Source organism: Carassius auratus, unplaced genomic scaffold (genome assembly GCF_003368295.1).
Source record: "Carassius auratus strain Wakin unplaced genomic scaffold, ASM336829v1 scaf_tig00215828, whole genome shotgun sequence".
In the NCBI taxonomy this organism is placed as follows: domain Eukaryota; kingdom Metazoa; phylum Chordata; class Actinopteri; order Cypriniformes; family Cyprinidae; genus Carassius; species Carassius auratus.
In genome coordinates this window covers 1-21,813 of record NW_020528261.1, presented here as the reverse complement: position 1 = coordinate 21,813, position 21,813 = coordinate 1, and the positions used below count along the sequence as shown (strand labels likewise).

The 21,813-nt window shown below is 37.3% G+C and overlaps 3 protein-coding genes across 5 annotated transcripts; 2 read left to right on the top strand and 1 right to left on the bottom strand.

Moving 5' to 3' along the window:
- Positions 1–622: 622 nt before the first annotated feature.
- On the top strand, positions 623–11,250 carry LOC113095983 (grainyhead-like protein 3 homolog). Of its 2 annotated transcripts, none has more exons than XM_026261359.1 (15): positions 623–782; positions 2,020–2,188; positions 2,292–2,350; positions 2,966–3,170; positions 3,354–3,436; positions 3,613–3,763; positions 4,181–4,292; positions 4,630–4,724; positions 5,633–5,791; positions 6,700–6,781; positions 7,146–7,279; positions 8,005–8,131; positions 8,225–8,310; positions 8,420–8,484; positions 10,197–11,250. In XM_026261359.1, exons 1-15 carry the CDS (start codon positions 766–768, stop codon positions 10,312–10,314), a joined length of 1,662 nt encoding a protein of 553 aa, XP_026117144.1. In that variant the 5' UTR covers positions 623–765; the 3' UTR covers positions 10,315–11,250. The 2 variants fall into 2 exon arrangements, with proteins under 2 accessions (XP_026117144.1, XP_026117143.1); XM_026261358.1 differs by having other exon boundaries at positions 3,351–3,436.
- Positions 11,251–11,567: 317 nt separating this feature from the next.
- Positions 11,568–14,290, top strand: LOC113095993 (claudin-23-like). 2 transcript variants are annotated; one of them, XM_026261369.1, is made up of 2 exons: positions 11,568–11,856; positions 12,977–14,290. In XM_026261369.1, exon 2 carries the CDS (start codon positions 13,042–13,044, stop codon positions 13,714–13,716), a length of 675 nt encoding a protein of 224 aa, XP_026117154.1. In that variant the 5' UTR covers positions 11,568–11,856; positions 12,977–13,041; the 3' UTR covers positions 13,717–14,290. The 2 variants fall into 2 exon arrangements, with proteins under 2 accessions (XP_026117154.1, XP_026117153.1); XM_026261368.1 differs by having other exon boundaries at positions 11,568–11,940.
- Positions 14,291–17,810: 3,520 nt separating this feature from the next.
- Positions 17,811–21,444, bottom strand: LOC113095984 (connector enhancer of kinase suppressor of ras 1-like). The gene is made up of 6 exons (XM_026261360.1): positions 21,337–21,444; positions 20,404–20,477; positions 19,958–20,031; positions 19,213–19,309; positions 18,902–19,080; positions 17,811–17,984 (listed from the first exon to the last, which is right to left on the bottom strand). The coding sequence occupies exons 1-6, from the start codon at positions 21,396–21,398 to the stop codon at positions 17,811–17,813; spliced, it is 660 nt and encodes a 219-aa protein (XP_026117145.1). The 5' UTR covers positions 21,399–21,444.
- Between the last annotated feature and the right edge of the window lie 369 nt (positions 21,445–21,813).

Sequence of the window (21,813 nt, the reverse complement as noted above, 5' to 3'; positions counted from 1 at the left end):
AACATCAGTAGAAAAGTAGTGTTCACAAAATGTTTTAAAAAATAAACGATGGAATTGTTTTGTTGCTGGCTACACAACCAAGAAAACATGTTTTGACAGAATCTTTTTTTTTTTTTTTTTTTTGAGAAAAGTAATATTAATTTAATTTGCAACTGGCATGACACACATATAAACATATTTTAGAAAAGCTTAATATAGCATGTAATGGGAAAGTAATTAAAGGAATGTTCTTGTTATATTGTTTTTCAAAATAGAAAAAAGTGGTGGAAAGCCATAAATACCATGTTTTCAAAACCCTCTTTTGTCATTCTGTCAGAGATTGAGAATGACACAATATTTCATTTGCATGTTAAAACCTTGCTCTTACACCAGTGCCTTCAGTTTCTGATCCCGAATAAGATGCATTTCACACCTGTAGCTGGAGACTTTCAGTCTTTTATATTAGGTGTTAATGAGTTAGCCCCCCCCCACCCCCCACCAAACACACTCACACACATGCTGGAGTTTCTCTCTCTCCAGCACAGAAACATTGAGGAAACACCTGTCCTATCACACACCTGTCTCAGGCTGGCAGCCAATCAGAGCAAACTTGCTAGGTGAATAAATAGAGAGAGATTATGTGGTTACAAATCAAACCACTTCATTTATCAGGATACAAACACACATACACATTCAGCCAGACATACAAACACAGACAAACACATCTGAGAGAAGAGACACGTTTACAAACTAAGGATTTTATCATCACTGCCTGTCAGAGGAGTCATGACCAAGGAGATTGAGTAAGTGAAATTGATATTTATTTGCATTAAATTGATAATGCTCTAGCTGGGGCTTTCTTTGCTTGGCTGTGTTGAACACAAATACCTTTTTGTAACTAAAATTTCATGGCTTTGATTGCTTTCCAAAAATCCTGAAAATTTTATTTTTTTAGATTAAGGGTTAGACTTTATTATATATATTATTAGCCACTGTCCAGACATTCTCAAATGAGCAGTTAATGTAGGAATACAAAAAAACCCTATCTTGTTTCATATGATTCATATGATTTTGTTGAGGGGTGTGTTATAGTTTGCAGTTTCACCGCTCAGAGCTGTCTGTTCCTCTTGAGTAATGTCTCTCTCGTCTTCTCCCACTCTCCCTCTGCTCATGTGTAAACTGGCCCGCACATAATTGAGCACATTAAGATCATTTCTGCTGAAAGTTGACACCAGGACCCAAACACGCACACTCTGTCTCTTACAGCCTGGTGTAACTGTTCTAGGGGCCCGAGTGCATAAAAACAGAAAACATTAGTCTGGTGCTAATGTGTCAGAGGTCAGGTCTATGTCAATATGCTGGTGCCTACAATTAGAAAGTATGGGTATTTGCTAGGGTTTTTCTTCATCTAGAAAAGTCTGCACAGTTTAAAGATAAATAAATCAACAGAAATTGCTCATTCATTTAGTGTGAGCACAGGTGCCTAAACAGGTTGGTTTGTGTTTTAGCTTACCATAGCAGACCACCTCATTGCTAATCCTAGTAGTTATGGAAAGCCCCAAAACAAATCTAACTCTTTGAGAATTTAGTGATCCTCTTCAAATCCTTGTCTTTTGTTTGTGGTGCTTGTGTTAAAATAAAATTAAGTTCCTTCAATTAGGCTTTGCTTCTGACCATTGATCTATTACAAGAGTTTCTGCCCTAAGGAGCACAAATGAAAAAAGAAAGTCAGATTTACCACTGTTTCTCGACATATAGTCATTTTTTTGCCTGAAATGATGTGATTGTGGAAACTTTCTTGAGTATTATATAGTTTAAAGTCTGGATGAAGAGCATCAGCTCTTGCACCCTGGCTTCACTGAAGTCTGTGATTTTGTCACTGAAAGTTTTCCGTGAACCAGAGGCACATTTCTGTGATGTTTAAGCTGTTCATTATTTCGCCATACATCACACTACCAATACATGCAAAGTCACATGTCGCAGTCCCCGAGAATGCTTGCTGTTTTATCTATGCTTATATCTCCTTCTATTTTCGCCTAGGGCTCTCATGGTACAACAGAACGAGAGTTTCAACTACTTACGCTATCCAGACAATTACATTATGGACTCTTGGCCTTGCATGGACAGCAGTGACATCAGCAAGACTAAACCTAGACTGTCATCAGATGAAGAATTTGCAACTCTAAGTTTCCTCTATGAGGCCTGCAAGGTAACACAAAAATAGATTTGTAAAAATAATATAAAAAAAGATTATTTAATATATTTAATTTGTATTATTACCGAAATAATATTATAAATGTATTATTTTTAAGACCCCAAAAGAGCAGAAGATGACAACATGTGCCCGTGAAAGCAGCATGCACATTGAGAGGTAAGTTTGACCATATACTTTTATGAATTATGAGTCACTCAAAACACTTTTATACTAAACATAAAGTAGAAGCAAATATTGTATACATTGTACATAGTATAAGAGAGAAGGCAAGATGAAAATATGTCTTGACAGTAGGTTATCCAGATGTAAAATGTCACATATTCTCCTTCTAGTATATTGGTAGGTTGAGTAATTTAGCTAAAGATTATCTGAGGTCAGAGCTGGTTCAGCTGTTAATCCTCTTCTTCAACCCATCCCAAAAAGACTGAGTCACTACACAGCACCCTTTTGTGCAAGTGAAAAATAGCTGCCTATAGAGCTTGTTAGTCTTCTCGATGTACCGAGAAACTCAAACAGAGAGAGAGAGAAAAAAAATTGGCTTTAGGTGCAAACAGCTCCCGCCCAGTGTTTAGGTTTGCTTTTCATGCAAAGAAAGCTCCATAAACAATGCAGAGATTGAGCAAAGCTTTTATTGACTTTAACACTTTTTCATTATTGCTTAGGCAGCTAACAGTTAACCCTGTGTGAAGAGCATTAATGATGGAGTAGCGTAAAAAAAATGATAATCTGCAGCTTGTAGGGTCACAATTTGTACTGTCATTTATCTCTCAGGGCAGGGAACAGCTCTTCCCCTGAGCTGGCCACGCTGGAGAACGCTCACATCATGAAGCTGCTTTCTGAAAGTATTTCCCCCGGTCACTCAAAGCAAGGTTTACAGAGCACCGACAGCTACACCGGGGACACCTTGTACCCCCTCCTGCACCCAGCACAGAAATCATGGCCATCTGAGCATCCCTTTCTGGAGGTGACCCCTGAGGTTTGCAGAACATTTTAAAACCCATATAAAATATAAAATGTATTCATGTAATTTTTCTACTTCCTAGTTTCTGAGCCATCCCAACAGATTCTAAAATATGCCATGATTGCCTAAAACAGGTGCTTTGTTCTCTATAATTATCATACATTTCTGACACTTCTGTTTGTTGTCTTCAAAAAGCAGCCTCTTCCTTACAACACATTTCTGAGACAGACGAGCCCTGTATACTCAGAGTCCTACTCCAACTCGCCTCCAGACAGATACAGGTGCGACAGGCTTCTAAACTGTCTAAGCCTTTTTGTTTTTAAACAGCTTCACATTCTTCTTCCTACATAAAACATATCATTTGGTGATTTTATGCAAGCTATAAAAAGCAATAGATATTAGTATGTAAAAACTGAGCAGTGCTATTGCATGAAATTAATTTGAATATTTTTCACAGGAATGACTTCCAGTTTGTTCTTGGTACCCCACAAGCTTCCCAGCACAAGACAACAGAGATACCCTTGGTGTACCTCAATAAGGGACAGTTTTACCCCATCACTCTGCAGGGAGTGGACAGCACTGCTGGGGTGTCATGCAGCAAAGTGAAAGTAAGTTTTACTTTCAGACAGACATAATGGAAATGTATTCTTGCCATATAACATGTTTGATCTAAGTAACCTGCTCCAAAGAGAAAGAGCGATTAGTTTTTTTTTTTTTTAAATGACATTTTGTCATTCAGTAACCATGGCATGCAACAGCAAAGAAGCTTTGGGGGAAGTCTCCTAAAACTTCCAAACTCATATGCCCTTGCATATTGTAGGTGTGACAGACTGGCTGTTTTGTTAAAGCATACACTGCTATGGTCAGTGACAAAATAGAAAGGGTATTAGTGTAGTGACATAAAACAACGCTTGATAAAAAACAAAAAGACTAGCATTTGTCCTACAGGGAGTCACCACTCTCTAAAAAACACAAAGTAACAGGTTCTTATTATGTTCCTTTTTCTTCCTTTTCTGCTCTCTCAGACGGTGATCATGGCTGTGTTTGAGAATGACAAGAGTCCTGAGATGCAGCTGAAGTACTGGAACCACTGGCACGCTCGACAGCCTACTGTTAAACAGAGAGTCATTGATATCGGTATGTTTCCTCACTATCACTATATCAAGATGTATTTATTCTATTTGGTCTATTTCTAAACATCTAAATATTTTCTGAGATCATATGTAACTTTCTTTTTTTTAGCATACCTCATTAGCAAATATTTTACATTTTTATTTTATGCATAAACATTGTAAATAATTAATTCTGGAAAACAAGACAATACTGATTAAGAAAATGAAGAATGCTTTTATTATATACTGGTAACTGGCTTCACCCATCATTAGATTTAAAGTCAGACATTATTTATTTTTGATTCATGAGTGTTTAATTTCATACAATTTATATTAATACATTCTTCTATACTAATTCTCAGCTGACTACAAGGAAGTTTTCTGTGGAGTGAGTAACGTTGAAGAGGTGGCTTTCAACGCACTGTCCTTTATCTGGAACACCGGTGAAGAAGCAAAGGTACAAGCACATACACAGATCCACCTGTCGCCTGTTTTCGTTAAGTGGGGTTGAAAGGAGGAGGATTTAGAGGAGTGTCAGAGAGCAGTGGTATCTACGGTATGTGGCCTCCTCAGGCAACTGTCATCACAGCGAATAAAAAAAAAGAAAGAGAAAGAAAAAAAGAAAGAAAGAAAGAATGAGGGAGGGAGGGAGGGAGGGAAGGAAGCTTGGAAGGAGAAAAAGAGAAGTAGGGCATTTCAGCGTGCCCCCAGGATAGTGATGGGTGGAACAGCGAAACTCAGAGAAGGTGGAGCAGAGACAGAGAGAAAGAATACAATAACTGTAATGCACGTTTATTGATTTAATGAAATATCAGCAACAGCTAGTTACAAATTAAAAGTTTAATATTTTTAGCTAATAATCCAAATAAAATAATTCTTTCACCAAGTAATATAATTCATTAGTCTAGCATCTAACATTATTTGGTTGCCAAGCAATTTAGCAACAATACGTTTTAAAAATCAACATTTTACTACAAATATTCCAATTGTTATTCAACTTTGTTGTGCCAAATCAGTCAGCATCTATGAAGAACTATAAATTTTTGGAAATCAGACCTGCTCACTCATTTATTCATAAACCATCATATTACATATGATCATTTATTTTATTGTTGTTTTATCTCCTGTTCCAACATGTTGGATCTTGTTATGTTGTTCTCCGTATGGACACTCCTTTTCTTTTGAAATGAATTGGAATTGGAATATGGAACATTCATTTGCATATGACACATTTAATGTGTCTCATTCCTGACCCTTCCTTTTGTTCAAGGCTTTTAACTTTTTTCTCTCTGTAAAATAACAAACCCTGCTTCCTGATTGCCGAAGTGCTTTCTTGAGATTTCATGTGTCTGTTGTGTTTTGCAGGTGCACATTGGCATCAATTCTCTGAGCACTGACTTCTCCTCGCAGAAGGGGGTCAAAGGTCTTCCCCTCAATCTTCAGATCGACACGTATGATTTCAGCTCAGGGAGCAACCGTCTCATTCACAGAGCTGTTTGTCAGGTCAAGATCTTCTGCGATAAGGTGAGCCAGTCCCCAACAAATAAAAAAGATAGATAAAAAAAAAAAAAATCAATATTAAAATATATATCTTTAATAAATATTTAAATACATATAAATATTTTACATTTAGAATATTTTTATTTATAATAATATAATTCTATTTTTATCTTTAAAAATTTTGTTGGAAGAAGCAATATCCAAGACAATCTTATAGCAGCATGAAAAGATGCACACATGCATTTCAAGGATTAATAAAATGTTAAGTTGGATCAGAAACATAAAGTTTCATTATCAGGGCGTGCATTGGCTCTCTATCATTTATTTGGCTCATCTTGAACTGCGTCATAACTGCGTCATTCTATCGTTTTATTTCTGTGTTTCTCACCCTTACTCTTTTTGGTACCTCTATCTTCTGATTCCTATTGATCTCTTTTGTTGCGCTGATCAGATAAATGTCACCGGACCACCTTATCTCTCTCATCTACTTAAAGGCCGTTTGTGTGTTCCACTGTGGCCATAGTTGTTAGCTGTTTGACATTGTGTGGGGGAAATGCATGATGGGAAGGTTAGATTTGACACACGTCTGACTGGTTTAGCAGCAGCAGGGGAACTGAGTGCATTACTGCATAGCTGTGGTTTCTCTAGCTGGATCAAATGCATATTTACGGCACAGCTGGCATGTCAACGAGATATGATCTCCGAGTTGTTTACAAGAATAGTTTTGAAAAGACATATGTAATAAAACATTGTTTTTGTCAAATGTTTTCTTAATTTCTCGTACATAAAAAGTGCAAGCATCTGTGCAGTTAAAAACTCTCTTGTATCATTAATTATTGGTTAATTAAGTGTTTCTTAAGCTTTTCTAATATGCCAGATCAGTTTTTAATTGCTAAGATTCTAAATGTTTTATTGTCCTTGAATGCTTGCAGGGGGCAGAAAGGAAGATGAGAGACGAGGAGAGGAAGAGAAGCAAGAGGAGGACCAAGAATGTTGCAGACTCCAGCAATAACAGTGAGTGCTGTCAGTCATGTAATTACAGCCTGAGACTGTCAGAAAACACCCATTCCCACCCTACCAAAAGCATAAAGCAAACACAATACATATCCTTGCCGTTTGGTGTCCATGTTCTGACCCAAGCCACTGAAATGCTCAGCTATCCGGCTACTTAGGATTTCCTACTAATTTGGCACAAGACGAAACCAAAACAAGATTTTAAGCACATATTTTCAATGATGTGCAAAAGCAGGCTGTCAAACTCAAATTACCTGTGGGCCATTAGCCAAACTGTATTTTCCATCAGGGTCTAGTTTTTGTTAGTCATGCATTCAAGAAACATTTTCAAGTGTTCTATTAAAGCTGATTTTCTTCTCTTTAGGTTGTAAACAGGCCCTAGTTTCCAGCTCTGTTGGAAAGGACTCTACCTACTTTAAAACTCTAGACGATCATGTCACGCAACCTGTTTTATTCATCCCAGAGATGCACTTCAGCACGATGCAGCGCTGTGGCCTGGTACGTCTGTCGTTCACACACACACACACACACACACACACACACGCTCTTCCCTATATCCTAGGAATTGCGGCTTACCATAGCATTGTTGAGTCATGTTCACCAACACCCTGAGGGCTGACAGTATGGGAGCACGTGAGGAAAAGTGTGGGAAAAAATGCAGTGGGAAAGAAGTGGGCTTGGAAAAGAATAGGAGAAAGTGATCTCGAGATCAGACATGCTAACTGGTGCGCTCCTGAGTTTACATGACAGTGAGCGAAACTCACCTGAGTGGGGGACGGCCATGCTGACTGACACAGGGATTAACCCATGGGAGCTCAAACACATGCACACACACTTCTTCTGAGGGTGTTGAAGAGATGCTTTTCAGCTGTGTTTACACAGCCTAAGAGAGGAGGGATGGAGGCTGTTCCGACAGGCCTTTTTCCCACAGTCCAGACTAGCGCAATTCTCACTTAAATTTCGACATAATTTCATATAATTAGTCCTTTGGCCTTTTTACATGTAGTCACAGCCCATAAAAGTGACTTTGGCATATTAGTAAAGGATTAGGAGGTCATGCGATCATCCTACGTTTTTTCTGCATTGTCGCACCTCTTATTGTTTGAGATGTCACTGTGATAAAGTTGCTATCATTGTAATCATCAGCGTGTGAACACGCAAGAGACATGAAACTATAATACACATTTTAACAACCTTGATTTTATCTGTTTGTTATTGTCCAGGTGCCTCCTGTTAGCCTGGAGGAAAATGACAGGACATCACTGAAACGTCCCAACTGTTACGCAGACGCCGGCGACCAGGGCAGCTCCCCACCGAGCAAACAAGCCCGTCGAGACGAGCAACAGAGAGGTATGGAAGAAATGCAGTAACCTGGAAACATATCAATTTGAGCTACAAACCCGCCACAGTGTTTTAATGGTAGATTCTTTATTTTGTTCTCAGTTCTTCTGTACGTCAGGCGAGAGACTGAGGAAGTATTCGATGCCCTTATGTTGAACACGCCAACCCTCAAGGGCCTGAGAGAAGCGGTGGGTTTTTCAACGTCTCTTTCCGTTACACATTTTTGTGAAAATCTCACCTCCGACCTTGAGAGTAACTGTACCTAAGATCTGACTCATGTCACTTCTGCCTCCTCAGATTTCAGAAAAGTACGGTATGCAAGAAGACACCATTGTGAAGATCTTCAAGAAGTGCAAAAGAGGGTGAGTGAGACATTTCAAAGCTAATTTCCACTGGGCAAAAAAACGTTTGGGGACTGTTGCAAACTGTGATTAAGTCCCGAGCATGGATAGAGGGATGTCGAAATGTTCTTTCACGGAGGATGAACGGCTGTTAAACCCTTTTCTTATAATCTGAGCTCCATCTCAACAAGCTGCCAGGAAGCAAAGTTGACAGACCGGGTTGACTGGAGATCTATAGTGTTTGGAATGTGATGATTGCTGCTCCCCTTCAAAAAAAAAAAGAAAAAAAAAATTAAAAGAAAAACAAAAGAAGGAAGACAAGATGATTTCAACATAGGTAGACTCATGTTTTGTTTTGTTTTTTTGTGTTTATGAAGCTCAGGTAGAAACAGTAGAGATGGTGGTTTTGATAGGAAGCCAGCACTGGCGTCTGGTTGTGTAAGAGACACTATGTGCAACCCATTGAGGCCAGGCTCTGAAAACACCATTTATCTCTATTGTTGGTGATCACCCATGACACAGTGTAGACATTGGCGCTTACCTGTTTGTGCATCCATTTAAGAACATGTGTGGGAATAACTCAAATCAGTGCATCATAAAGTATAAGGCAGTATAAGTAAAGCATATCATTGAATGACCATATTTCACAGCCCACTGGAGCATTTAAGGAGCGTTTGACCTACATAGGTCAAAGAAACATGTCCAGGACTCTATTAAAGGCATTTTATTGTAATCATCCTAGCCTAGAGCTGTGTAACCTGGGGCTCAACTTTCCCCAGGCCGTTAGCTGATGATATGGCTGAGGTGATAGGGACAGGTTGGGCCACATTCTCGCTCATGCTCTCGCCCCAATCTTCAATCAGACTCCCTCCATCCTCAGGGCAGGGAGAGCTGGCAAGATCTCGCTGTTAGTCTGTCATACACCCGCACACCGCATACATATTGGCCAGTAGAGATGACTGTTGTGCCAAATAATTGTTTGCATAAGTCATGAGATTTGTGTTTTTAAGGATCTAAATCAGGGTCTGCCCTTAGGGAAGAAATGATGAATGCTTTAGAAAATTGTAGAGGAATGCTTAAGGTTTCTTTCAGCAGTTGGTAGGGCACAGTTCATCTGTATATCATTCAGTGTCACTCAACAGCTCAATCCAGTCATAATGACTGAAATACGTAATTGTGTAGTAATCCACAAATGACAATGACCAGGTGCCGAGTTAAAGCACTGTGGTCTTTGTGCAGATGAGAAGCAACTTTAGAGATAACCTTTAACTTTGGAGGTTTTGTATGTTTGGCTCCATGATAATGGTACTACTAGGTATCAGATATTATCCATATTTTGGAGTTTTTATAATGTTTTGGTGTTTAAAATATACCTAATTTCACAAACTTTTACATTTACATGATTTTTCCAGTGATCTTATGCACACTTAAAATGAATGTTTAGTAATAATCTAAAAATGTTTCTCTAATAATATTTAAAACAAATGAATATCCGTTTTTCATACAGTACATTATAATGTTGTAATGCCTAAATTTACTTATAGAATTTAAAATGCTTTTAATATTTAGAGTTGTTTTTTATGTATTTTTTATTAATTTTTAATTTATTAAAATAGCCTCAAATTTTTATATCACCAGTTTTTTGGTTATCGGGCAATGTGTAAATATAAAGTATGGGCCAGAATTTTAACAAGAACTTCTATAACTTATTCTCTTTTTCTTACCATCAACAGGATCTTTGTGAACATGGATGATAACATCATCGAGCATTACAGCAACCACTCTGCCTTCCTCATCGAGATCACTGAAATCATCATCAACCACTTCCAGATCACACTTATGGAGCTATAAATGACATTATAAACAAGTGACACCACACCTGGTGCTGCTGGCAGCTTCTTTCTGAACTTTTGATCCAAAAGCGAGACTATGAACCAGATTCTGCATCGCCAGAACTGTCTCTATATAAACAGCTCACCTGCCAGTTATATCATTTTCAGTTATATCAATACTGAACAGTGTAAATACAATTCACCACTTTTGTACCTTTTTTATTATTTTATCTACAATAATTTTATAACATGAGCAATTATGATCAGCAAGGTACATTTTTGTAAATATAAATTGTAAATAGTCATAATTATCATAATGTTGTGTGTTGACATGATCTTAAAAGAGTTATATGTTATTATTTCAAAGATAAACTTGCCTTTTTTGATGCTGCCTCTTTGCTGCTTATAATAGGCCCAGCATTTCTAGGAAAGGATGTGAGGCGTTTGTATTGCTTTATGCTCTAATGGTGGTTTGCATGTTTATTAATCTTGCTGCGTGTTACTTCAGCATACTTCCAGTCAGGGTGCTGTGACTTTCTGCCTTTTAGTTTCACATCTGAAATGCTCCACCAACACACACGAGTGTTTTAGACCTTTAAGTCGCACATTTCCACCCTTAAAGAGCCGCGTATCTGTCAGTGTTTCGATCACTACATTTGGAAAACTGGCTCCACACATTTCGAATCTGTGTGGCCGGGCTGTAACGGTTGTCAGGACAACCGGCCCTTTTGTCCTCCGACATTTAGACAAGAAAGTTTGGGCGAACCACTGCAATATCGAACTTACCCAAATATCAAATATCAGAATATCAGTGACTTTTCAGTTTTTTTTTTTTTTTTGCTTCACAAAACTTGTACATTTCAAATGCTTTGTATTGCTTTCAAACAATATTGATATATTAAAGCTGTGCTTTCCTTTTTTTACTGCCTCTGCGTTTATATGGAAAAATAAAATACAAAATCCATAACTTTTTTAAGTGTTTTGTCATTTTTGGAAGACATTTCCTTGCTGAAATAATTTACAGCTACCGCTGCGCTGTTAAAAAGTGTGGGTCATAATTATGAACAAGCACTTGACTCTTATGAATCTTTTAATGAATTTGTCAGAGCAGCTGAACATGACACATTGAATTGATTCTGTGTCAATGGGTCAATATAATTTATACAGTCATGGGCTGTTTTTTTCAGTGCCACCAAGAAAGCCAAAAATATATTTTGTTTATAATTAGTGTAATTTAATTACACTCTCGACTATAAATGGCACAAAAAAAGTCAAAGCTCCTGTACATCTACTGATTGACATATTTCTTTGGGATTTACTGTAAGGTGTATGTGAATATAGCCCAGATAAATACATATGACAGTAGGATGGCTTTTTAAATTCATCTTTTTCTTTCATCTGATTGCATGGTTTAGGAGGCAGTCTGCATTTTACAGTCAGCACACGTTGGATTTGCTGGTTGCTCTGTGTGTGTGTGTCTGTTTGAGAGAAGGACGGGGGTGTATCGAAAGCCTCATACAGAAGACTAGTGAGAATCAGAAAAGACTTCTTCTGCAGAGAGGTGAGAGCATGACATCTCTGTTTTGTGTGATTCAAATAGTGAAGCAGATGACTGTAACATCTGAAAACCAGGTCAGGAGAGCAGGTCAGTGCATCTTTGCTTTCTGTCTGTGGTGTCTGTTGTGGATAGTTTGCATATGACTCATCCTGTTGATCCTACTCCAGATGGAATGAGTTTTTTATCTTTTTTTTGTTTTAAAATCGTGTGGTTCCGATCTCACTGTCATGCTGTATTTCCAGATATTTAATAACTAGGACAAAGCTGTCACAGTGTGAGTAGCCACGTTTTGTTGGCGTGGCAGATTCTGTTGTTTTCATTCATGTACAGGTGCCTGTGCACCCTTTTAAATGTTTATTTTTGGGTTGCCATGCAACAAAAGTGACTGGAACAGGAAATTCATGTGATGAAAGACATGACATTAAGAGCATGCAGTTATTGACCAAACTGTTGAAATGTACACCCACACCCCTCTCACAGATACCTTTGAAGGAGATGTTGTCAAGAGTCCGGTCAACAGCCAATTAGAAGATGAAAATGCTCCACAGACTTGTTAAAATATATTGGGCGTCTGCGAGGGTTCATGCATTAAAAATAGCTGCTTTTTATAGCATCACATCATTCGCAGAGTCTCTTTTGTCCTTGTCTTCTGGAACAGTCTCTCAGCTCCCAGACGTCTGGCTTCCTGTCTACGTATAATATCCGTAAGGCTGTTTCAAAATGTATCCAGTTTACACTATCATCGACAACTCAATCACACATTTGCGTCAAAAAATGATGTTCAGAGACTAGCACCTGTGGCTAATAGTGCTAGTCCCATTTTAGATGTAACACAAAAGATGCAACCGTAGGATCGTCCAGTTTCCTGTCTCTTAGCAACAGTGGGCCATTTACCTCCACTGTGCTGGTTGCCAGGACTGACGATGTTTCTTAGAGCTCAAAGGAGAGAGTCATCGGCTAACAAGACATTCGTATACGCAATCTTTCTCTTTTAGATCCAACAGGCTGTGAAACCAGGAATGTACTTCTTCCAGCGGGTGTCTGAGGGAATTTAAATGAAAGAATGTTCTTGAATCTGATGCGAGAAGATCGGGTATAACTGAAATTGTATTCTTTTCAACAGGTCTTGGCTGGTGGTTTCATTCAGCTTAACATCGTCCTGAAGAGCTACACATAGACAAAGACGTGATGCACACTCCGGTGTCCATGCTGATGGGGGTGGTGTTTGCTCCCTTGGGCCTTGTGCTGGTGTTCACTGCAGCGATCACGCCGCAGTGGAGGGAGGGACAGGCGCGGTTGGGTGCGGCTGGACGGGGTGGAGCCACGGAGCTCCTCCTTCTCCGTTCAGATGGCCTGTGGGAGAGCTGCCTGCAGGTGGTGCACTCTGAAGTCAAAGAGTGCTGGCCTGTGTCTGGGTCCTACCAGCGGGATGCTCGGGTTCGAATGGTCCAGGGGATGGTGCTGTCGTCTCTTTTCCTGTGCGGTGCGGGGATTGTCTTTGCCAGCATAGGTGTCCGCTGCTGGACCGATATCCCTCTTAGGAGTGTAGCGGCAGCTGGTGGCCTTTTGGTGGTGCTGGCAGGTGTGCTCAGTCTGGCTGCATTAGGAGTGTACACTCATAATCTTTCGAAGCTGGGGATCGAGGTGGATTCAACCATATCAGAGACACAAGGACTCAACGTACACAAGCCACCACGACTAACGTTACACCCGGCCGGGTCCCTCTATTTCGGTTGGGTGGGAGCTTGGGTACAGGTGCTGGGAGGGGCCGCACTGCTCCTTGGGTTTAAAAGCATGAAGTGTTCATCCTCCCACAAGCAGAGATTCAAAGACAGTGCAGAGATGTATGAAGTGAATTGTTAGATGAACCAAAGGTTTCCTAGAGACTATCTGGTGTTTAAACACATTGAGCTTGCACATGACTCATTGTGCACTGTTAGTGTTTTTCAATTGGACAAATAAGATGTGGTAAACACATGATGTTTCTAAAGAGAATTATATTAAAGGGGTCATATTATGTTGCTAAAAAGAACATATGTGTATTTGGTGTAATGCATTGTTGTTATGCGGTTTAAGGTAAAAAAAAACAAACAAAAAAAACATTATTTTCCAAGTACTGTACGTTATTGTTGCTTCTATATGCCCTGCCTTTCTGAAATGTGTAGATTTTTACAAAACTCATCGTTCTGAAAATCACAGTGTGCTCTGATTAGCCAGTGATCTAGTGCATTGTGATTGGCCGAATACCTCAAACGTGTGATGGAAATGTTATGCCCCTTACCAGGTTCAGGAAACTTCCCTCTGTAAAATTCAAGTAAATGGTCTGTGCTTACCCGAATATTTGGGTTGTACTGTTCTGGAACAGTTTTGTAAATAAAACTTATGGGGTGCTTTTATGCTTTTTAACTTTTCGTTAGTTTGTAATGTTGCTGTTTAAGCATAGAAATGATCTGCAAAGTTACAAAACTCAAAGTCCAACGGAAATATTTTATTTAACAGAAATCACTTTTCAAAAACTACAACGAACAACTTGTTTGGACTGCAACATATTTTTTGGGGATTAGTGATATCACAGATATGGACGAATGGGACGGGACTTTGATAAACTGCACTAGAGAAGGCAACGAGTGTTATCATTTTGTAATACTAGACACGCTAGAGGTTATAGTGCTTACAAAAATCTGGGTTAAAATCGTGCTAAAATTTATTTGATTTTGAAGCAATATTTACACTGAAGATCGTAGAAGGTAAGGGGCATGTAATTTCCCGACCAGGCATAGAGTGGAGCCAATCACAACACACACTGGCCCAGCTAACCAATCACAGCACATTTAATATTTCAGAAGGCGGGCCTTCATTTGAGACAGCAACTATTCGAGCCGTTCATGCCAAACTCGGGAGAGAGTTGTTTTAATAATGTAAAAATAATGTGTTTTTCGAACAACCTAGTATGAGAACCCGTTCTAGTACACCAAACAAAATCAAGACCTTGTAAAAGAGCATTATAGGTGCCCTTTAACCACTAATTTGTAGATGTAACCTCTTTTGGAAGGCCAAAGTGGCTTTCACAACGAAACAGTGTCTCCACGACATGACGGTGGCTGCAACAACACTACAGAAAAATGATTAAATGTACAGCGAGAACAAAAGTTACGCCTTCATTCTTTGCATGAATTTGCTTGAATGTTTATTTGATATATAGATATTATATATCGGCGCATTCACTTTTATAAAGAATATCTCTTTGGTTTGAGACTTTAATCTTTGCGACTGTAAGGATTTTCTGTGTGCACAAACAGCTTTTAACACTTCAAAGACAAAGGATACGATATCGCATCATATGACCCCTTTAAAATATGTATGGAACCACTAACAGAAACATTAATTCCTGCTCACACCAAGAACTATTAGCAATCACCCAGTAGCCTAGTTATCGTCCTTGGTGTGATGGGATGTCAGCTCATAGAACGTTTTTTTTTTTTCTCTGCATGCGATTTAAATATATATATACTGTATATATATATATATATATATATATATATATATATATAATAGGCCTACTGTTTTGTGAATAAGCACTGAGTCTTTAAGCTTTGTCATTTTTTTAAAACACGACTCGAGACATTAAGTTTCTTTTTTTAAAACAATGTGTCACACCTTATTTAAAGATGCGTTCTGTGTGAACGGTGGTCCCTCAGTTGACAAGACATTATAAAACGTATGAGTTGTCTGCTTCGTGGCAGATTTTTGTTCATCAATATGACAGTACTATAAATATTATTTCTAAAACCTGTAGCAAATGAAAGCAATGTAGCCTACTAGTGTCTCAAGGCTGTTGACATTTTTGGCTTTTCCCGCAAGTGCGTAAACCAGAACTATGTGCTGAGTCATTTCGCTCAAGCCGTATGGCTGATAAACAACAGTGTTTACTAGCAATATATTGATCTGTATTTTATTATTATCTGTACTTGATCAATATTGACGATGCAAATAGCCTATGTGTAGTTTCTGACTGTGATTCTATTTGTGGTAGGCTAAGGCTACTGATTAAATGCACCCCCCCGACCTCCCCTACTTGTCATGTGAAAACAAGTAAGACTGTCTGTAACGTTTCTGTCATCACAGCTGCTCAAACCATCTATTGGCTTGTCATGCTAACTAATAATGATTAAATGTAAACACAGAGCCGCCTGACCTGTACATTCCCACATCGCAAAAAAGCTGAGGTCAGATCACGTCATGAGTTTAGATACAATTTTCCCTACTTTTTTTTGTTTTTTGCCAGTGCACGTTTTGGGTTGAGACAATCAAGCATTTTACTTGATTGATTAAGATAATCTGATCAAATTTTATACACACACACACACACACACAAATAAATAAATACATCAAAACGTATCATGCAAGGAGGAAAACTTTGTTTTAGTTTATTAGTACAGCAGAATTACTGTATGGTAAAAATATGTGTGTGTGTGTGTGTGTGTGTATATATTGTTTTTTATTTCAGTTGAATAGGTGTGGTGAGATTGCCTTTGGCTCTGCATAAACATACAGTAATTGTACACTTTTTATAAACAAGGCAATTTACAAATATAATTCAAATCTCGTCTTTCTATTTCTTTCTTTTTACTTATCTCTGCTAACATGTTTGTGTGTATAAACAAAAATTAACAGAAACATCCAATACATTATTATTAAACTTTGGGACCTTTTCCTTTCTCTACAGGTGCATGAAGACACAAAAGCACACAAGTCATTTAACACTCACTGCTCTCTTTATAGAGATCAGTTAATCAGTCTAGGACAAAATGTCTGACTTTATAACCAGTTTTTGTCTTGGATAAACAAAACAAAACAAAAATGTGGCTGGTGACATTTAAAATAAAGCTTCTGATGCATATATTTTATATATATATATATATATATATATATATATATATATATATATATATATATATATATATATATATATATATATATATATATATATATATATATATATATATACATACATATATATATAAATTAAACAGCCATTACATGTTTAAAAACACTGAAAGACTCAAATGAACAGCACTGGAGTGTGACCAAAGCATGACCAAAACACAGGGCGCCACTGTGTGGCAATTCTGGGGAAATGACCATTGCTGGGCATTTAATACAAACTATGCACAAAATATATCTTTTTTTTTTCCTCAGGAAATATAATTTTTGAGCCAACTAAACTTGTTTTCAGGATCTACACTGCCATCAATTGTCTACATTATAAAAAGAATACATTCTTATAAAAGCAATGCATTCTTGCATATCATGTCTGAACATACCAGAAACATTAGTGAAATATATATATATATATATATATATATATATATATATATATATATATATATATTTTACATATTTAGGGAAACCTTAAAAACATACCTGACGTAAAAAAATGCATCATATTAATAATTAATCTAAAATATATATATTTCAAATTACATACACCAGTATAATCAACATCATTTGGCAAGTGCTTTAAGTTAGATTTGTTCTTTTGCCAGCATTATGCAGTTCATAATAAATTCACTGATGGTTTATAGTGATTCAACAGATGATAGATCTTACGTCAGGTAAAATAGCCAGACGTAAGATGTCTGACTTTACACATCCAGTTTTTGTCTGACTTAAGCCTCTGTCCCAGATGGCTGCAATTGAGATCCATATATTTATCCCAGTGTTGCACTTTCATTTCTCGTTTCGTTCTATATTTTAATACAGTACAGGAAGGAAACAGTTGTGTTCACAAAACCTGCAGAAGTGTCATATGTAAAAGTAGTCCTCTGTAGTTTTCTTCTGTGACTGTGGTGTGCGTTTGCATCGGCACCTGTGTCTCTGCAGAAGTGGAGCTTCCATCAACAGGTGTCTCTGCATCTACCAACTGTTCTTCATCACTCAGATTCAGTGTGCTTGCCTCACTGTTGGTCTTTGGACACGGTGTCTATGCTTGGCGAGACCGTCTGTTTGTACTGTCTCTCAATGTCCTGCAGCAGGTCTTCATTGAACTCCTTCCACTGATGGTACTTCTGTTGGTGAGAACTCGAGTCGTCCAGGATCTTGTTAATCAGGTGAAGTTCTGCTTCCTTCGCCTAGGAAACACCAGCAGCCAGTGAGAAATGAAGAGACCGCTGTGTGCCTGACCTACTCTACCTGGGTATTAACATACACTACCAGTTAAAGGTTTGGAATAATTAAGGTTTTTTTCTGTTTTTTTAAAGTGGTCATGAATGTTCAGCAAAGGTTGCATTTATTTGATCAAAAAAAAAAAAAAAAAAAGTACAAACAGTAACATTTTGAAACTGTATTACAATTAAAAACTTCAGTGTCATAGGAGACTTCAGAAATCATTATAATAATGCTGATTTGGTACGCAATGATTAATAATGGATCTTATATTAATGTTGAAAACTTATTTTTGTGTAAACTTTTTGATGACTATAAGTTAAAAAAGAACAGCATTTATTTAAAATAGAATTTACTGTGATTTTTTTGTAACAAAATTTAACGCATTCTTAATAATAATAATAATAATAATAATAATAATAATAATAAAAGGATTTATTTATTTTCTTTTCAACTTACTTTCCCCAAACTTCTGTATGGTACCATAGCACAGTTTTCACATAAAGAATAAGAAGCACATCTGTTTCAACATAAATAAAAATTAATGTTTCTCAAGCACTTAATCGAAATATTGAAATGATTTCTGAAGGATAAAGTGAAAATTAGATTTTTGAAATATATTAAAATAGAAAACAGTTCTTTAAAATTGTTCTAATATTTCACAAGATTACTGTTTTTACTATATTTTTGTCTTGGTGAGCATAAGAGACTTCTTTTTAAACATTAACAACTAATATTAAGTTTTCCAAATGTTTGACTGTTTAGTACTTTAAACTGTCCATCTATTATGAATAACATGAGTAGTAAATAATAACAACAACAGTTTGGGTTGTTAGTGTGTGTGTGTGGTGTGTGTGTGTGTGTTTGTAAATGCATGTCTTACCTTAAGTGTGCTCTGGAGGGCACGGAGTGTGTGTATCTTCTCATTGATAACAGGGTTTTTGTTGCGTTTGATGAAGGATTTACGTAGCTGGTCATGAGTTGTTGGCTGATTCTGACCAATCAGAGACACTCCTCCTTTCTTCAGGCTATGGAACATTTCATCCATCTCATCTACATTTCCTGAGAAACAATGTGAGATTTTGCTTGTTTAATGAAAGAATAGTTTTTTATTAAAAAGCTGATTTTATCTTTATCAGGATTTAAAGATACAAGATTTAAAGAGGAATATAACATTTTTGGATTATCCTTTACCTGCAATTTTACTGCCCCCTGCTTGTGAAATGGTAACTGGCTCAGACACTCTGTTCTGCTTCCCCTTTGTTCGAGGAAGTGTGTTTGATTGAGTTTTCTATGACAAAAGAAAGAAGAAATATTTTATGTTCTAAAGGAAAGGTACACAGTCATTTTCCACATGTTAGTTTGGATAATGAAAAAAAAAATCACAATCCTCTTTATTATAAGATTCTGTATTTATTGCAGATGATCTAAGCAGCTCTTTTCCACAAAATGAAGGTGAAGTGGCAATATTCTACAAAATATTTCAAAAGTTTATTACTCTTATTTAGTCAGGATCAATTCGATTGATCAAAAGTGACAGTAAGGACCTTTATAATGTCACATAAAAAATATTAAGCAGCACAACTGTTTACAACATTGAATATATAAGAAATATTTCTTGAGCAGCACATCAGCATTTTAGAACGATTTCTGAAGATTGGAATAATGGCTGCTGAAAATCCAGCTTTGCCAACACAGAATTAAATTAAACTTCATAATATATGAAATATATGAAAACAGAAAACAATTATTTTATTTATAAAATTGAATGATATTTCACAAATGTATTGTTTACTGCATTTTTGATTAAACCCCAAATCTTTGGATTGTAGTGTATGCATCTAATTTTGCACTCCACAGAAAAAAATAAGATCATACAGGCTTGAAACCAAAGGAGTGTTTGTTCTCCGTTCGGGCATATGTATCTGTTTTCCCTCACCGTATTGACTTTCTTCCGATGAGAAAGTGGTGAACGGGACGATTCCTCCTCAGATTCAGTTTCACTGTAACATTCTGACAACAAAAACATTTTACACAGACAAAGTATTACACAAACAGCATATATACCATGAAAAATGCATTAACACACACAGAATAAAATAAAATGGTGGAATAAATATATTTCTGACGGAATCATAATAACATGAAACAAAATAAACACTCATAAGCTTACTGCTGATTTTCATGCATGTCCAATGATTGACAAAAATGTAAAGAGGCTCTCATGTAGCATTTCACTAAATCAAAGCTGATATTTTAATACAGATTTAATTCGCCATTGCATATTTTCACAGAACTTGGAGCTGTCACAGGACCGCTTTAACTTGGCAGCGTAAAGATGCCAGCTATTAAAAATAACTGAATGTGAATGTGTTGTTTTCCTACCTTCTTCATTGTCTGGCTGACTTTGAACATTTTTCTTATGTTTCTGAATGGCAGCAATTAAGCAATTAATCCATCTGTTGAAAGAAAGAGAGAGAGAGAAATAGAGCTCACTAATTTATCAACAATTCACATGTCTCCCGACTTTTCATTTGCACCTTGTGATTTGTATTGTGTTGTATTAGGTGAAGGCCAATAGGGGGCAGAGGTGACCTGTGAGAAATCCTGAATGTGTAAAACCTAATGAGTTGTGTGTGTGTGTGTGTGTGGTGTGTGCATTCACACAATCTCCAGTGCCACAGAAGGACACTCCTGCTCTCTGTGTCTGACTCACTGCTTTACTGCAGCTCCTCAAGATCTACTCAGGAGGTCACAGTCATTAGAGTCTTTGTAGAGTTCATAACGGAATGAAAATAATGGACATTAAAGTCATAAAACTCTTTAGATCCAGACAAATTAAGTTGATTGATATTGGTCTAAAATTATCGTTTGCCAAATGAGCGGGGAATAATAGTACTTAAAATTAAATTGTGGAATTTTGTCATTGGAATAAAATCCTCATCTTGTGAGTCTGTATACATTACCTGACTTGTATAATTCCTTTAATTAATAAAATGCAGATAGTGTAAAATACTCAGCTGTCAATCTATGCAATCTATTCTAAACTCCCTCCCACTATTGTTTGAAGTCAACATGTCAATCGATTAAAGTTGGCTATTGCATCTAACACATTCTATTTTAATTCAAAGGTCAATGCACATCATTTGCACATGAAAGAGAGACTGCAGATGTGCAGTAAGATCTAATCATTGTGACATTTTGCCACGTTTTACAAAACCGTTTGAAAGAAATGCTCTCCAAGCTATAAAGTCATGAATGTTTGTTGTTTGGATGCAGCGGTAAAGAACATGCTTGTTTGTATGCAGCCACACTCACTTGCTCATGTCTTTCACATTATCAGCAGCGAAGATAAAATTCTGGAAGCGCTGGTGGCACATTTGAAATACACTAGGAGATAAAGAGAAAGAGACAAAGAGATCAGATGATAATACTCAATCTTTGGGCAGAAGCCTTAGCAGCTTAATGAAAAAATCAAATATCTTCATGGTGGCAGGTTGTGCTGTTCAGTGTGTGTGGACTGCGGGGGAAGCTCTGAGGAATGTAAAGTGTAATTCTGTGTTATTCACACATCTCTGGCTAACTGGCCTCCTGCATCTGATACTCTCGCGGCCAACCACAAACATAGAGTCCAAGGAGACCGACGACTTCTGTTTCTTTATGACCGTGTGAACACAAACAATCAAAGCCGAATGGGGTTTAACGTTCAGTCAACAGATACACTTCCCTTCAAATTTGACTCAATTGCAAATAATGATTGGGTACCAGAACCAGCATCTTCTGTCTTGTGCAGAA

Coding starts and splice junctions, on each gene's coding strand:
- LOC113095984 (XM_026261360.1), bottom strand. CDS start 21,398: ATGTGCCACCAGCGCTTCCAGAATTTTATCTTCGCTGCTGATAATGTG. Junction 20,032..20,403: donor TCAGCCAGACAATGAAGAAG/GTAGGAAAACAA, acceptor TTTTGTTGTCAG/AATGTTACAGTGAAACTGAA. Junction 19,081..19,212: donor AGGGGGCAGTAAAATTGCAG/GTAAAGGATAAT, acceptor ATTGTTTCTCAG/GAAATGTAGATGAGATGGAT.
- LOC113095993 (XM_026261369.1), top strand. CDS start 13,042: ATGCACACTCCGGTGTCCATGCTGATGGGGGTGGTGTTTGCTCCCTTG.
- LOC113095983 (XM_026261358.1), top strand. Junction 3,764..4,180: donor TGTCATGCAGCAAAGTGAAA/GTAAGTTTTACT, acceptor CTGCTCTCTCAG/ACGGTGATCATGGCTGTGTT. Junction 8,132..8,224: donor TCGAGACGAGCAACAGAGAG/GTATGGAAGAAA, acceptor TTTTGTTCTCAG/TTCTTCTGTACGTCAGGCGA.